The sequence below is a fragment of the Loxodonta africana genome, chromosome 8 (assembly GCF_030014295.1).
Source record: "Loxodonta africana isolate mLoxAfr1 chromosome 8, mLoxAfr1.hap2, whole genome shotgun sequence".
NCBI lineage: Eukaryota > Metazoa > Chordata > Mammalia > Proboscidea > Elephantidae > Loxodonta > Loxodonta africana.
In genome coordinates this window covers 45343362-45360265 of record NC_087349.1, presented here as the reverse complement: position 1 = coordinate 45360265, position 16904 = coordinate 45343362, and the positions used below count along the sequence as shown (strand labels likewise).

The 16904-nt window shown below is 40.1% G+C and overlaps 1 protein-coding gene across 1 annotated transcript in view; it reads right to left on the bottom strand.

Moving 5' to 3' along the window:
* Positions 1-16504, bottom strand: part of RELN (reelin) — a 525949-nt gene extending 509445 nt beyond the window's left edge. Inside the window, exon 1 of the mRNA XM_064289885.1 lies at positions 16279-16504. Within this exon, the coding sequence (XP_064145955.1) occupies positions 16279-16504 (226 nt within the window). The remainder of the gene's footprint in view (positions 1-16278) is intronic.
* Between the last annotated feature and the right edge of the window lie 400 nt (positions 16505-16904).

Below are 16904 nucleotides of genomic sequence, written 5' to 3'. Positions count from 1 at the left end.
ACCTCTAATTCTCCTACCTTATGGTATCAATAAGGTAAATTTAATGAAGGTCTAAGATTCTCAGCTGCTATTCTCGTCTTATATTCATCACTGCTCAAATAGATGTCTCTTAGAAAATGAAATCTTTGGAGAAATCTTTGAGGTTCCTATTTTTGTGTGTTTTTTACAAGGTTATTACGTGTCTATTGAGTACAGAGCCAAGCTATTTTGGTCTCCTGTTCTTCCCGTTATTTATTCCCATTTGGATGAAAATTTAAATATAAACTAGCTACCCATTCATCAAGACTGCTTCAAATTTATTTATGGTACAGCATAGAAAAGGTTCTGGGAATAAGAATTTAAAACCTATTATAGTTGCTATTAATAATTGCAGTCACTAATTGTTATGAGAACTTTTTGGGTATAGTAACATATAGTTAAAGTAAAGCCAATCCAACATTAGCTACTATAAATAGCTTTGCATAGTCTCACAGAAGTCATGAGAATTCTGTAAGTTGGGAGGGTGGGAAAGTAGAAACATGGCCTTCAGGTTTGTTTTTTTTTTTTTTAACACAGTTATCAGATTTAAAAGGCCAAAATTTAAAATTTGCACTCACAAATCCATCATTATAAATGATCCTTTTGATCACTTTGTTTTGGAATTACCACTTTCAGACAACAATTGTAATTTTTTAACTGAGATTAGACAGGGAAATCCTAAATGCTATTTTTGTTCATTGGTTCATTAAGCAAAAATGTTTAAGCACCTACTATGTGCCAGGAGCAAACAAAATAGCCAAAAATCCCTGTCTTCATGGCAATAATAGGCATTCTACTGAAGGGAGATATAAAGTGAACAGGTAAAATACATAGATATGTTAACAGCTATGAAAAAACAATAAAATATGCAAGGAGGTACAGAGTACTGGGGAGGAGGGGAGTCACAGTTGTAAACAGTGTGGTCAGAGGAGGGCTCACTGAGAAGGTGACATCTGAGTACTGACCTGAATCAGGGAGAGAGCGAGCAATGCTCTCTAGGGAAGAGCATGCTAAACAGGAGAACAGCAAGTGCAAAGACTCTGAGGCGGGCCTGAGGCCCTAGTGTGCTTAAAAAGCAAAAAAGAGGCCATCAGGGAGGGAGCAAGAGGTAAGAAGTAAGATTATGTGGTCAGAAAAGTAACAAAGAAGCTAGGTCCTGTACGGTCTTATACGCCACGCGGAGAGATGGGAAGCCAAAAAAGGGTATGTTTTAGGATAACCATATAATTCATCATCCAAATTTGGAAGTTTTTGTTAGGACAAATGCCAAACCAAACGTGACACTGGGAAAACAGGTGCAGACCAGGGCTGTTCCAGGCAAACTGGTGGGATATATGGTCACCTGGATATGAGGCAGAGGAGTGACATGGTGTTGGTTTTACCCGGCTCCCTCAGGCTGCTGTTTTAAGACTAGAATGAAGACGAGCAAGCACTGAGGCAGGGAAACTGCTGTAATATCAAGGTCAGAGGTGGTGGAGGTAACAGCAGATCCTAGGTATGTTGTAACATAAAGCCAGCAGAACCTGGGGTGGATCAGATGCAGGACATTAGAGAAAGGTTTTAGGCTATAACCACTGTAAGGAGTGAGTTGGCATTAGCTGAGATGGGGAGACCTAGGAGCAACTAGTGGGGTGCAGCAGGGTAGAAGAAGTCATGGGGAGTCACCAGCATGTAGACGGCACTTAAATCATCGGAATTTTCTAGCTGACATCCCTGGCGGGGGCGGGGGACAGATGAAAAAGAGAAAGGAAAAAGGGCAAAGCCCTGGGTACCCCACAGAGTATGGGAGGAGAGAAGGAAACAGAAAAGGAAACTGAGAAGGGGCAGCCAAAGAGTTACGAAGAAAACCAGGAGACAGTAAAATTCCAGAAGCCAAATCATGCAAGTATATCTAGGAGAAGGGAGTGACCAACTGAATCAGACGCTGCTGAAAACTAATAAGAAGAGAAGCACTGAGACATCTTCCCGGTGAGCATAGGGTTTTCTATAGTGAATGTACTCACTAACTTACCTTTGATGCCCCTTGCAAGTCATCAAGTCTAAGACTCCTGGGGTGTGAAGAGGAAAAAGCACAGTCCCAGAGAATCTGGGTTTCCTGTACAGGGCAATCTGTACTGCACTGGGCGGCTTTCAGAAGAGAATTAGACGCTTTCACAAAACTACAAAAACATGGTAAATCACTTTTAGGTTAGATGTACATGTGATAAGAGAATTACTCTGCTCTCTCCTCCAAAAAAATCAGTAAAAAACTCTCATCTGATGAAGGATACTATTGTTGTTGTGTACCATCAAGTCGATTCTGACTCATACCAACCCTCTAGGACAGAGTATAGTGCCCCAGAGAACAATGCTTCTCCATGTGGCCTGCGTAGTAAATAGCACCTTGCTATACAGGGTTGCTATGAGTCGGAATTGACTCAATGGCAGTGGGTTTTGGGTTGGTATCCTAAAGGTGGAGTCCCTGGGTGGTACAAAAGGTTAAAGAGCTCTGCTGCCAACTGAAAGGTTGGAGGTTCAAGTCCACCTAGAGTTACCTCAAAAGAAAGGCCTGGTGATCTATTTATGAAAAATTAGCCATTGAAAACCCTATGGAGCACAGCTCTACTCTTACTCCCATGGTATTGCAAGGAGTCGGAGATGACTCCACAATAACCGGTTTGTTTTTTTTGTTTGGTTTACCCCAGAGGTCATTTCACTCTTTCCTCCCACCCCCTTAAACATATACACTAAATACTATAGTGGTCACCTGTTGTGTTTGCCCACCCAACACCCATTCCCCCTTCTTTGGGGCAATAGCACCTCAATTTTCCTTTGAAGAGATACTCCTCCCACTCCAACATCCATCTTGGTAGGATGGCCATGTCCCAGGAGATTGTGGTCCATTGGAGGAATGTGAATCTTGAATTCACTGGCACAAAAAAGGAGTTGGAGAGGACTCATCCCAACTGTGGAACCAGAAGAGCCTGTCCACTAGTCCCTACCACCAAGATTACTTCAGCAGTTAATCACTCTTTCCTGATTGATAGACTATCATCATTTCTAAGGTTAATGTTTGGATTTTCCTTCAAATCTATGAGCTAACCCATCTCCTATTAATAAATTCCTTTTAGCTGGTTTCTGTTGCTGGCAATCAGAATACCCTGATATACCTGCAACTCTCCCATGTGTTTAAGTGTATCTGTACATAACTGCACAACTCTGTGATAGCTAATAAAACTCATAAATCTTCACATTGGGTCAATTTTCCAAGTTTTAGAGGCCATTAGCATACTGGCAAAATAAAAGCTTAAGAAGCTCTTTTATTTGATAATATTCTGATTGTAAATGTCTCTCTCACTTTCAGAAATTTCTAAACAGAAACCTTTTTATTCACCAGAAATATTTATCTTTAACTAATCAAAGTAATGGACATTTTTTTTTTTAATAGATGTTTCTATAGTATGGCCCCTAGTTACAGATTTCCAATTATGCTGGTTTGCAGAGTTTCCCACTGTTCGCTAACTAGTGTAAAATGACTGGTATAGCTGAGGACAAACTTGTTGAGAAGAGTAAAAGTCATCTGACAATAGAGGTCAAGTCAATGAACATTATTTCAACAAGTGTCAAGAGTTTGATCTCTAGAGCATTTGCATCTTATTTCAGTGAATACAGATGTCTATCCCTTGGGTGGTCATTAGTGATACCAATTTTGAATTTTCATTCATTGTAGTTTTCTGTAAGTTTAAAATATCTCACAATTTATTTGGAATTGAAAGGTCTGCCTCATAGTTTCCATTAAAAGGCTGGCACAGATCATTTATATTTGAGAGAAATGTTTGAAAAGTTTGAATATCTCCCTCAGGTCAGATCACCAGGTAAGTAGTACTATGGCTTCTTACCTAAACCTCAAGGCATAGGGATTTGTCCATTAGAGCTACAACTTTACACTGCTCATAAACAAATGTTAAAGGGAAAAGACTGTCAAAACAATCTAGTTCGTCATGCCTGAGGGAATAAATATGTATTAATATGTTCGAGAATTTTTTTATAAAGGCTATTGTCCTTTGGGAGCCCTGGGAGCCCTCGTTAAGAGCTTGGCTGCTAACCAGAAGGTCAGCAGTTCAAATCCACCAGCCACTCCTTGGAAACCCTATGAGACAGTTCTGCTCTGTCCTACATTGTCGCTATGTTGGAATCGACCCAACAGCAACAGGTTTGGTTTTGGTATTGTCCTTTGATTTGCTAAAACTCCTGTGAGACAAATTTTTGTCATCTGGTGAAAGTATGGGTCTGCCTTCAGGCCCTCTGACAAGCTTGGTGCCTTCAGTCCAGGAAGCTCTCACCCTGAAACTGGCCCCCACCTTCCAATTCAGCTTCAGGGGTCAGTGGATCTCAGTTAAGATCAGATGGCAAACCCTGGGATAAACTATGCCACGACAAATTAGAAAACATATGTATTACTAAGGAAACAGTATGAGGCAAGGACAGACCCTGCTTCTGGACCCTAGCCGATGACAGCCTTGCCGCTCCTCCCATGTCTTCACTCCTCGCCTGGTTGCTGTGAAGCCCTGAGCTGAGCTCTGTCCTCCCCGGCAGGAGGTGAATTAGATAGGGGCACAGGCAGGAATGGATGCCTACCAGTTGCTCTTTTTTTCTCATTCAAATGGGCTCAACGGAAAGTGATTTTTGAAAATCTGATCCAGGTATGAAAAATAACTCCACAAAGGCAAGTGCAAAGCAAATGCTACGTCACTGGTTTCAGTATCACTATGCGAGCAGTCCTCTGAGTGGTGAGCAGATGAGACACTGCGGGAGCCCTTGGTTACCACCCATGGCCTTTCATTGTGAACCACATCACTCAGTCTTACAAGCTGTACAGGCAGGCTGACAGCCCTTCAAGGAGCTTCCTAAAGAATGAAACATATTACGAATAGGTGAACTTCAACAAAAATCTTTTAAAATGTCTCTCTCTGCCTGTATTTATAATTCGCTTTTTGTATTCAGGCCCTACTTAAATTCTGTTAGTGAGTCAGAGAACAAATTTCCTGTTTGCTTTAAAAATTACATTCATCAAAGTGTTAAAAGTAAATCTGAAAAAGATTTACAAATTTTAAAAAATATTTTTGTCATTATACTTAGAAGGCATGTTAACCCTTTTAGGCCAACAGTGTACTAGCTGATACCTTTGCTTTGTGCTTTATCTGGAAGACAATATCTAGCTAAAGAGCATTGACGACTTTGTAACCCTGGCCTTGTTTGGCATGGATATCAGCTAACTGGTTGATTTTGCAATCTTTACGTTACATGCCAAAATTAGCTCTTACTTTTCCTTATTTCCTCTTTTTTGAAATACCTCTTTACTATCTTCATAACTCATTATTGTTTTCTTTCCTGAGATAATCTTCATTTCTAAAAATAAATACATACTGGTGAAAAGCATGGATTCTGAAGTAAGACTGAGTACCCCCACACTATTAGGTTTGTGATCTTGGGCAAAACACTTGCTCTATGTGATTCAGTTTCCGCACATGTAAGGGGGATAAAAGTACCTACTTCATGGGGTTACTGTGAGAATTACATGAGTTAATATATGTGAAGCATTTAGGTCTGCCTCTAGCACATATTATGCACCACATAAGGGTTTGCTATTGTTATTGTTGTTATTATTAATTTAGTCTTAAGTCCTTCAATTGCCTTTGTTTTGGATAGTTCAGGTGCTTGGAATGCGAATGTGAATCCACTTTTTCTAAAAAAGAAAAAAACCTAAAACCAACTAATTTCCTTTATATTCCTCCACCGTGAACACTGGGCATGTAACAATGTCTGCAGGATGAGAATGCAGGAAGTGTTTATGCAAGGAAAGGAAGTGTGAAAAGAACTGGAACTATGATCATGGGATATTTCAACATTCATAACAAAGGTGGCCTAAGCTGAAAGATTACATGTTCCTGAAGGTAAGACTGATGTCTGTTTCCTCCGTCAATACGTAGCAAGCAAGAGAAATGGTGATCCTGGATTGGGTCCTGGCGGCTGAGCCAGGCATAACAAACAAGGTTACTGTTGGGGCAGAGCTCACATTCACAACCATGTAATACATCTAGGTATTTTAAAAGTCAACAGGATTTACACATGATGACACTGCATTTTAGAGAAACGGGACTGTCAGGAAATAAAGTTCAGTGAAGGAAACTAACTAATATAAATTATTAGTATATGAGAAATCCCAGAAATCGGAGGTCAGGCACTGATTATATCCCCAAAGCATTGCTAGAAAACACCAAAAAAACAAACCCATTGCCATTAAGTCAATTCTAACTCACAGTGACCCCATAGGGTTTCCAAGGCCGTAAATCTCTGTGGAAGCAGACTTCCACATCTTTCTTTCTTTTTGATAGAAAAGTTAACATAAAACGCACTCTTCGTCACCTGCAGAAGCAGCACACCTTGAGAAATGTTTTGAAAATGCGTCGTCAAAAACGCCTCTTAGGTGACAAGAGCTAGGAAACATCCTAGCTCCCATAAAGGTAACCAAAAGTAATTTAGAATTTGGTACAAGGATTGTGATGATCTAAAAAGAATGTTAACCAGGTATGGATTCTGGAGCAAGGCTGAGTCTATTAATACAGATCACATTCAGCTGCAAGTAACAGAAACCTGACTTATCAAGGATAATATTTCCAAGTCCAGAAAAGATATCCAAAGGCTGGTATTGCTACTCAAGGGCATAAATAAAGACCCAGGCTGCTTCTAAACTCTTGACCCACCATCCTTAACATGTGGCCATTATCCTCAAGGTATCAAGATGGCTGTACCACCTCCTGATTGGAAGAAATGGGCAAGGGTAGGATAAAAAAACAAGTATCTGCTGAGTCTTTTTTTTTTTTATTTATTTTAATCAGCCTCATCAATTTATCAGTAACTTTCCCAAAGACCCTACCCAGTAAACCTGCAGTTCATCTCAGTAATTACATGGTCACCCCTAACTGTGAGAGAGGTGAGTATTTTTAATCGGACACAGTTGTGAACAAAATCAGCTAGTTAGTAATAAAGGGAGTCCTAGGGATGACTGGGTAGGCAACAAGCAATGTATGACACAAAATAAGGCATTATGGAGTCTAGAAACAGGGCAATCTCCCTCCAGTCCTGTCTAGAGAAGGAGACGCCAACCAGAGCAGCTAACATGAGTTGGATGGAGAAGCTTTCATAGATTCTGGAATCTACCTAAAGTTCATCTAACTCCATGCTCCCAAAAAACCTACTAATAGTCATTTGGCTATAAAGACAAACTTTACTACAGTGGACAGAGAATGCACTGGCCAGTCAATACCTTTGTTCTGACAAACACATTTTTTTAACGTAAATTAACTAGGTTTCCAGTTTACCACCTAAGCACTTGTGGATTTAAGTTTCCTCAGTCAGCCAGCCCATAAGGCTTGGTGAACTCTATCATAATTCTAGGGAAGCCATATATTTATTTTGGCTGCTGAGCGCTATCTGATCATGCATATTTGATGATGAGCTGATATTTTTTCTATTTTTATGACCCTCCTCAATTTTTTGCGGGGGGCCTCAATATATTCAATTTGGGATTTCTCTTGAAATTCACCAGATATTAAAAAGACACGAAATGAAAAGGCATGGGTGAATAGCCTTTATCTGTACACACGATGCTTCAAATATCCTTATCTAAAGTTGGGAGATTGTACTAGGTGATAACAACTGCTATTTAGTAAGCACCTACTGTGCATGGAGTCTTCATGGCTGTCATGGATTGAATTATGTCCCCCCAAAAATCTGTGTATCAACTTGGTTAGGCCATGTGTGGTTGTCCTCCATTTTGTGATTGTAATTTTATGTTAAGAGGATTAGGGTGGGACTGTAATACCACCCTTACTCAGGTCACCTCCCTGATGCAAGGTGAAGAGAGTTTCCCTGGAATGTGACCTGCACCACCTTTTATCTCTCAAGAGATAAAAGGGAAGCAAGCAAAGAGTTGGGGACCTCATACCTCCAGTAAAGCAGCAGCAGGAGCAGAGCGCATCCTTTGGACACAGGGTCCCTGCATCTGAGAAGCTCCTCGACCAAGGGAAAATTGAGGACAAGGACCTTCTTCCAGAGCCAACAGAGAGAGAAAGCCTTCCCCTGGAGCCGACACCCTGAATTTGGACTTGTAACCTACTAGACTGTGAGAAAATAAATTTCTCTTTGTTAAAGCCATACACTTGTGGTATTTCTGTTATGGCAGCACTAGATGACTAAGACAATGGCACAGTGGTTAAGAGCTATGGTTGCTAACCAAAGATCGACAGTTTGAATCCACCAGCCACTCCTTGAAAACTCTATGGGCCAGTTTTTCTCTGTCCTATAGGGTTGCTATGAGTCAGAATCGACTTGATGGCAACAGGTTTGCGTTTTGTTTTGTTCTTTTTCACCGTGCATGAAATGATTTATTTACATTAAACCAAAACCAAAAACCAAACCCAGTGCCTTCGAGTCAATTCGGACTCATAGCGACCCTATTTACATTACCTTCTTTAATAACTGCAACCCTGAAATATGGATATTATTTCTATGTTAGAAATGAGGAAACTGAGGCTTGAAGAGGATAGATAAATTGCTGAAGGCCTGCAACTAAAAAGTGGCAGAGCAAGGATATACATATGGGTCTCTGCTGCCAAAGCTTGAATTCTTTCCACTGCATCATTACACCTCTCTGGACTTCTCTTGTTAGGGTATTAATTCTGAGCTCTCAGCCATGAAATCTTTGAATTTTTGACCTGGAACAGACATTAGAGTTTACTTAGTACAAAACAATAAAAACAGATTTTGTTCAAGTGACTATGAGATTTACCCGAAAGCAACACACCTCCTTCTATAAGAGTTCTTTAATCAGTAAGTTCCTTCTTGACTTCCAATCTAGGTTTCTTTGCCTTATCCCATGCTGCCCCCTTTTAGGCCTGTCTGTCGAGTTCCAACTACCTAAAATGGTGGCATCACTATTTTGGCAGCTATGCAAATACAGTTACCAGCTTTGGCTATGAGACCAGCAAGTAAATGGACTGAGGTGACTAAGGTGCTGATGGAGGCAGGTCTTCATCAAGTTACTAGAACGGACCCTGCGTACTCAAGCATTCCAGGCATTTCCAAGTTGAGTTGCCTTTTAGATTCAAGCTAATACAAGGTGCAGTTTTCTAATTTCTACACCACCTGCTGCATGTATGTGTTTTTGTGTACAAACTTTAAATTCTGCATTTTGATCGAAGTGGAGGAAGCAGCTAACTCAGAAGTAAACGACAACGGCTTGAAAGTTCTCTTTAGAGATTTTACAGTAGAGGAGAGGGGAACCGCTATTCTCTGGGAATAGCTAGCCTACAGTTTTTAAAAAGGGCAATCTAATATCAAAGATAAAACTGTTTTTCTAAGAGAGCAAGAGAGAAACCTACTCATCCACTTCTATTATTGCAAATTGCCAGCGAACATAATGGTTCATATAAATGTATCTACATTTTCATGTTATAGTCAGTCAGAGGAGAAAAAAGGGAGTGGAGATAGTGACAAGAGGAAACCTAAAGAGAAGACAGAAAAGGAAAAAGAACTGAAAGAGAAAACGAACAGAGATGTGAAAGAAAAAAAGAGAAAGGAAAAGGAGAGGGAAATCAAAGACCTGATGTACGGAGTGGAAAGAGCAAAAGAGGAAAGACACAGAGAACATTTAGGAGGATGAAGAGGGGGTAAGGAAGAGGGCAGGTAAGATACAGATGGAAGGAGAGAGAAGCGGAGCAAGAAAGGAGACAGTCCTGAGGTAAATGTAACACTGATAAACTATGATCATGCCCTCGCTAGGACACTTAGTATGTGGGGACCAATGTATATAAAGTTCTTTTTGAGAGATTTGACATGAGAGGAAGCGGAAACCACTTTTCTACTAGAATAACTAACCCGTAAGTTTTTTTTAAATCTCATGTCACAGATAAAACTGGTCTTTTAAGAGAGCAATATAAAAGCCTCAATATAAAAATGTTCATGAGCTCTCCTACAGTTTAAAAGAGCTCTTTAGTCAATAAATTTATTTCATTTTCAAAACAAATTTATTTTTCTAAGGAAAGTTGAATATTGCATTCAGCATTAAAGGATAACCTGAGTTTTAGGTGTTTACTTCAGAGCCTCAGAGTCCCTATAACTATCTCTCTGTGGTATTAAAAGGGTGTTTAATTCCTTTTTTTTTTTTTTAATTACCTTAGCTTTGTTCTTTTGAGTGATTAGGGCTGCCTTATACTACAAATCAACATTTGTATATTACACTGATCCTTTCCATCAATTGCTATAATTGGGTACTGCAGGGAACTGAACAAAGAAGGAATAAAAAATGTGCACACCAGTAGTTTTAGAGAAGCACGTTTCAGAAATAATTGGTTAACCTGTAGGCACAGCATTCAACCCTCCAGATACTCTGCCTTCAATGAGATGGGCATAGTAGAAGACCATGGTGAAAACTATTCTCTGAGCCACACAACTGACACCAAAGCAATATCATCTCATGGGGAATTTCCTGAGAGCCAAGGATACTTCCTAAAATTACACTATTCCTGCATTTGAATGGTCATTATGGGATCTCCATATGCGAAAATTCAATTCTAATTTCTGAAAATGTGATTTTAAAATCTCTTTGCTTAAAGTTGATGATACAGTTTGGTTATTTTATAGATGACTCTAAAATTGGCAGGGTAGGAGGCAGAGTGGATTAATTATCCAAGTGTTTTTTGAAACCAAAGTACTTAGATAACTGAATTTCACTTTTTATACACGTGTTATATCATTATTCGGTTAGGCCTAAACCATTTGTCCTCATTCATAGTGAAGCTGCCCATTGCAAAATAATGTACTCTCCCTTCCTTCTTTTTCTGAGTATAGGGCTATTTATTTTTTCTATTTCTATACGACATAAAGAACTTTACATTTTTGTGTGAGAATATCTACAAGTCTTTTAAAACTCAAATGTTCAGAAAGTACTGATCACTAAATTTATTTATGCTTTTCAAGTATAAAGGCTACTTGAAATAAAGGGGTCAGCACATCAGCAACTATTTTGAAGATTAAAGACATAACAAATAAGTTTCCAAGCAGCATCTGAAATTATTAGAAGAAATATTTTCACTTAATATGCAACCTCTACCCTAAATGACTGATGATGTAAGGTTTGCAGCTCATTCTATAAAGCTGACTAATTCCAGAAATGGAAAAAAAAAATCAAAGATATATTTCAGATATTTTATTTTGAATAAATCTAATTTATGAAGAAAAAAAAAACTGAAGTGTACTGACCTCAAAATCTTATTAAAATACCTCTCTCTCACTTCTTAAAAATGAAAAGAAAAATTTACTGTAGTAAAATGGGTTCTGGATTCTATTCTTTTTTGGTGTATTTTTTATTCTATTCTTTACCATTTTAATGAAAATTAATAGCCTGAAGTATTCATAAAAATTAGAGGGAAATATTCTAATTAAATAATTTCTATTAATGTTGTGCTGTTAGTGAAGTAAGAATTTCTGCCTAAATAAGAGGTTTTGAATTGATTCTAAAGACCTGGTTTTTTCAGTTTATGGTTGGAACTGAAATTCATACGGGGAATATGAATTACATGAAGCAACATTTATATGATTTAAGAAACAATCTGAACCACATCAGTAAAATATGTTTGAAATAAATTGTAGAGAGTAAGATGAAATATGTGACAAGTAGAACAAAATGCTTTAAAATACCCAATTTTCATAGTCAAATACAAGCAGAACACAGCTGCAGTTCACTTCTGAATTGCATTTGACAAATGGCTCTGAGAGTTTAGAATACATTGATTCCAGAATCTGAGACATATAAAGCACGAGTAGCCATACACCTGATCAATAACACAGTTCCTTTGGCAATGGCAAACTACTTTAATTCAAATGAAAATATTCATTTGACAGGAATTAAATCTAGAGTCTGTTTCCAAAAATAGCAGCCAGTTGATTACAGAACACATGTATGTAGAGCAGTAATACTGGCAATTGTTACAATGAACTGCCCTAAATATTTTATCTTGATTATATCATTTTTTAGGTTAATGTTCAGTTTTAGCAGTAGGAAATCGGTTTGCCTGCTCATGCCACGATATGATTAAATAAATAATGGAATGGAAATGTAACAGGAAAGAACAACCAACAGTGAGACTAGATTTACAAAACACAATAAAATTCTGTTTTTAAAGCATCATGCCATATCACCAATTCAGTTCTGCTTAAGACAATTGTTTTTTCTCAGTCAATATTTTCTAAAACATGTTTCTTACTGTCAGAACACCTCACCCACTTCATGCCATTTTAATAAGGGATCCAAGTCTATTTAGAAATTTACATAAATTGTCTTATTAAAGCTGTGAGTACTTTGGATGGAATCATTTACTAAATCATTGGCTTTCATATATATAGTTTCTTCTAATGACTGGACTCTCCTTTCAGTGGTGAATGAGTGAACAGGCCAGTCCTTAATTGACAAGATTTCAGCCGTATCTAAAAGTATTTCTATCCCAAAATATATTATCTGTCTGCTCAGTGATACCTGAAATCCTTTTAATACAAAATGGGGAAATCTTTCCACAGTTGTAATTAAGGCTTCAAATGTAAAATACTCTGTGGGAGAATTTAATAGTGACAAATCACCGAATGTGATTGGCAGGGGAAGGAAAAAAACGCTAGGCTGATACTCCACAGAGGGACAGGGGTGACGAAGAGGGATTATCATGGGAGAGGAAAGGTGCAGACATCAACTCAACTTTCCCATGTGCCACAATACTGCCCAGGTCCCTAGGAGAAAGAGTAGTGAATCACCAGGTGTGGCTGAGAAAGAAAAACGGCTCCATGACTAGCCATAGAGGTTCCCACTTCCTGTTTAATTTTCCACCATTAGAAACTTTCTACAAAAAAATTCCAGGTTTGGGGCCTGGAAATCCTGTTGGAGAAACTGAGCATATCTTGGGCTTTGTGCAAAAAAAGAAAGCTCTAAAGAGAATTTTTTTTTCGGGTGCTAAGACCTTTCTAATTCAACACGACATGTATGAAACCTCTTTTTACTGTGCTTTGACACTGTGATGTGCTCACAGAAAGATACCATAGTTCATTGTGACTGATGGTGCTATGGCAAGAAAATAGTAGACAACAAGGTTTACAAGAAGATGAGAAGAGGTAATTAGTCACATCATTTAATTAAAAGACCAGAACCTATTATGTATAACCACACACTGTTTACAGATTTGCCAATATCGCAAAGATAATACTACTACTTAACTTCAGAAACGTAAGACAAGAAAATGCTTTAGTACTATATGTATTCTTTTCTGTTGAAAATATTTTCAGTAGACAGATAACACCCCCCCCCAAAAAAACCAAACCCATTGCCGTCGAGTCAATTTTGACTCATAGCGAAATTGGACAGAGTACAACTGCCCTATAGAGTTTCCAAGGAGCTCCTGGTGAACCTGAACTGCTGATCTTTTGGTTAACAGCCATAGCACTTAACCACCACGCCACCAGGGTTTCCACGAGAGACACAGGGATCCACAATTTTGAACCAGTTTTATGCCAGACTAGACTGGCATTTGCGTCTCCATTTCAAATTCCCAGCTCTGTTACACAGCCCAGGTCTGAGAGGGCAGCTGGCATAGTTTGATCTGTGGTCTGTGTTAGGTGTCCTGTATACACCCCATCTGTGTCAGTACAGTCTCTTAGGTAAAACAGTGACAAACATCAGCTCTGCACCCAAACACCATTCATCCAAATGTTGAGTTCAAAGTAAATCACAGATAAAATTTATTTTTCCTGAGGAAACTGCTACCTTTTACAGATTTAGGAGATTAGAAATAAAGTCTCAAACTAAAATGTTGCAAATTTCTTAGTGTAAGTGGACTTTCTGGCTGAATGACCTCCCATTTTGATCATGTATCAAAATGAATCAACCACAAAAGTGTATTTGGTTAAGTTGACATATCAGCAATTCAATTCTTACAGATGCTGTATAATTAATTTTAAAAATCAATTTTCAAAAGTCTAAAAGGAAAAGAGACATATGTAAGCATCATTTCATGTATAAACATTTCTTCTACCTGTAGAATACACTATGGGAAAACTCTTACTGAAGGCCTATAATTACAGCCAGTTCCAAAACCTAATGTTTTTGATAAAATAAGTAATGGTAATTTAAAGTCTGCCAATAACTATTCCCAAAACTCATATGAACATGACATTTTATAGCTTACACAATAAAATTTCTCTACCGTTATGGTGGAGGAAAAAAGGTAGAAACAGACTTCTTCCCCCAACATCTAACTGGAAGTTTCACACTTTATTCTTCTCTCTGTATCACCCATTCCTCTTCAGATTTAGGGATTCAATTACGATGTGCTTAGATTGACTTACATTTTCTAGCTTTATAGCAAAAGCAATGCTAGGTCATGTTAGTGTTTTTAAATTGTCTATGCCCGCACCTAACAAAGGATGTGGGAAGCAGGAAAAAAAAAAAAAAAAAAGGCTTTGTTTCATCACACGGTCTTCCATCACAACCTGACAATCGTACCTTTTAACCCAGCCACGGTTCACTTACCTACCACTCTCACTTAAAGCTAATAACAGGCAAGCACCTTTGCTAAGGGTCACACTAAGTGACAGGCTCAATCAATCAGTCTTTGCTTAGGTCTCAGTTGCCAGCATATTGGCTTGGTCCTTCCACTTCAAGATTCTCACATTCTCAGAAAAGCACAAATTATTCTTGGTAAGAAGTGGAGTGAGCATCTTACTAAAGAAGTGACTAGGTACAGAAAATGAATTGTCCAAAGTCTGAAATTCCAGGAAATCAGACTCCTGCTTTACAGACAAGGCTGCCACCATGCCACAAGAAAGTTGTAAAAGCACTATTTAAAATCTCTATATAGGAAGCTCATCACTATGAGTCGGCATCGACTGGACCGCACTGGGTTTGGTTTGGGTTTGGTATCTAGGAAGCATTTATTTAAACCAATCCTGTTAGCGCAAATATGAAGGTCTTTTTATTTTTTAAAAAAACAGGAAACTTAATAATTCTTGTAATTTTTACATGCATATCTAAAAAACTGCCAGCTGCACCATGGACTATCTCCTGCCACATCAGTAACTGTAGGGCTACTGAAGCCTGAAGCTGTAACGTGAGCTACAGACAGTAGCTGCTGTAGCTCCTACTCAATAGTTTCTATTTGTTTGGGTATAGTATTTTGCCCTGAAATTCTAATTGCAGTGTCTGTTACGACTTATGAAAGCACCATGAAGTAAAATATTCAGAAGTCTTAGCAGAAAAAAAAAGATAGGCAATTTTTTTTAATTTTTCCACATACTTTATTAGCTGAAAATATTTAAAAATGTATGTACTTAAAACTATATTTCTTGGAACTTAATTTTACTCCTCCAATAATGTTTAATTTTGATGAAAGACTGCGTAATGATTTTTTTAAAGGGGGCTTTAAATTATAAGAGGCTTTTAGTTTTTTCCAGTTCCCGCTTTGAAATAGAGCACTGCTGATAAAAGACAAAGTCATTAACAAACATCCTACAGATAATTCTAAAAACAAGCAGCATGTTAAAAGTAAAAGAGGAATAAAAAAAAAGCGTCCACTGCTGACATTTTAAACAGCACTTTAAACAGCACAGGTAACGGTACGCCGCCGCTGCATTTCAGGAGGGCTGTTGGACCCTGAATGAAATGAGAGGGACTCCTGGCTGGTAAGCAGCGGGAACTTTGCGGCGGGCGGGCGGCGCAGAGCAGCCACGGACCGTGGCGCGTCAATCTGTCACCAGCCCGTCCGCAAAGCCCAGTGCCAGCCCCAACGCCACCCGGGAGCCGGGAGCAGGACAAAGGTCTGAAATCCAAGTCAGGGGGTTAAGGAAACAAGGCGCGCGGATCCATTCAACCTGCCAGAATGCAAGAATGAGGAGTGAGGGGGAAAGATACCTGTCCCCAGGAATTATCAGGCGTTTAGCACAAGAACCAGCTCATTAGTAGGAGATGTGCTAGGTTGGGAGCGTGGGGGGTGGTAATAAATCCCAACTAGCGACTTGATTCTTCACTAACTTTGTTTTCTCTGGCTCGACAGAGGGCAATGTTGGGGTAAGGGTTGTTACGTTCTTGTTTAAATGGTCCCTTGGAAGAAGGAAAGCAGATAAAAAGCTGCGCTGTCGGGCGCAGGGGCCGGGGGGCGAGCACGCAGATTCTGTGGTACCTACCATGGTATTCTTGTCCCGGTACGTAGTAGGTGGGGTTGCCTGCAATGTGCAGGGAAATGAGCACTTCGCCCTGCTCCCCATCCCCTTCCAGCTCCCCGTGGTGCGTGCACAGGAAAAAGAAGGGCGAAAAGCGAGGGTAATAGCCCACCGCCGCGCGCGCCCTCAGCGTCGCCCCCAGCATCAGCGCCAGGAGGAAAGTCCGCGGGGCCCAGCAACTCCGCTCCATGCCGCCGCCGCCGCCACGCGCCGCGCGCGCCGCTCGCTCATTCAGTTTTGGAGCCGCGAGGAGACGCCAGGACAGAGCAGCCACGCGGAAGGAAGGCAAGGAGGAAGCGGCCAGGAGCGGAGCGCGCTCGGCAGCTGGAGCCCCGCCGGGAAGTTCCACGGACGACAGCAGCTCCCAAAGTTACTTTGAGCCTCAAGAGCGTGGGGCCGGAGCTGCGGGCGCCGAGAGCGCGTCGTCCGCCGCCTCCGTGCGCCGCCGCCGTCTCTGCGCGACGCCCCTCGGCCAGGCCTGGGAAAGCGCCCGCCCCCCTCCACACCTTCTTAAAGCCCCGGGCGCCGAGTCCCCCCCGCCGCCGCCACACGTGTCCCGACCGCTCCCCCGCCCCGCGCACCGCCCCCGC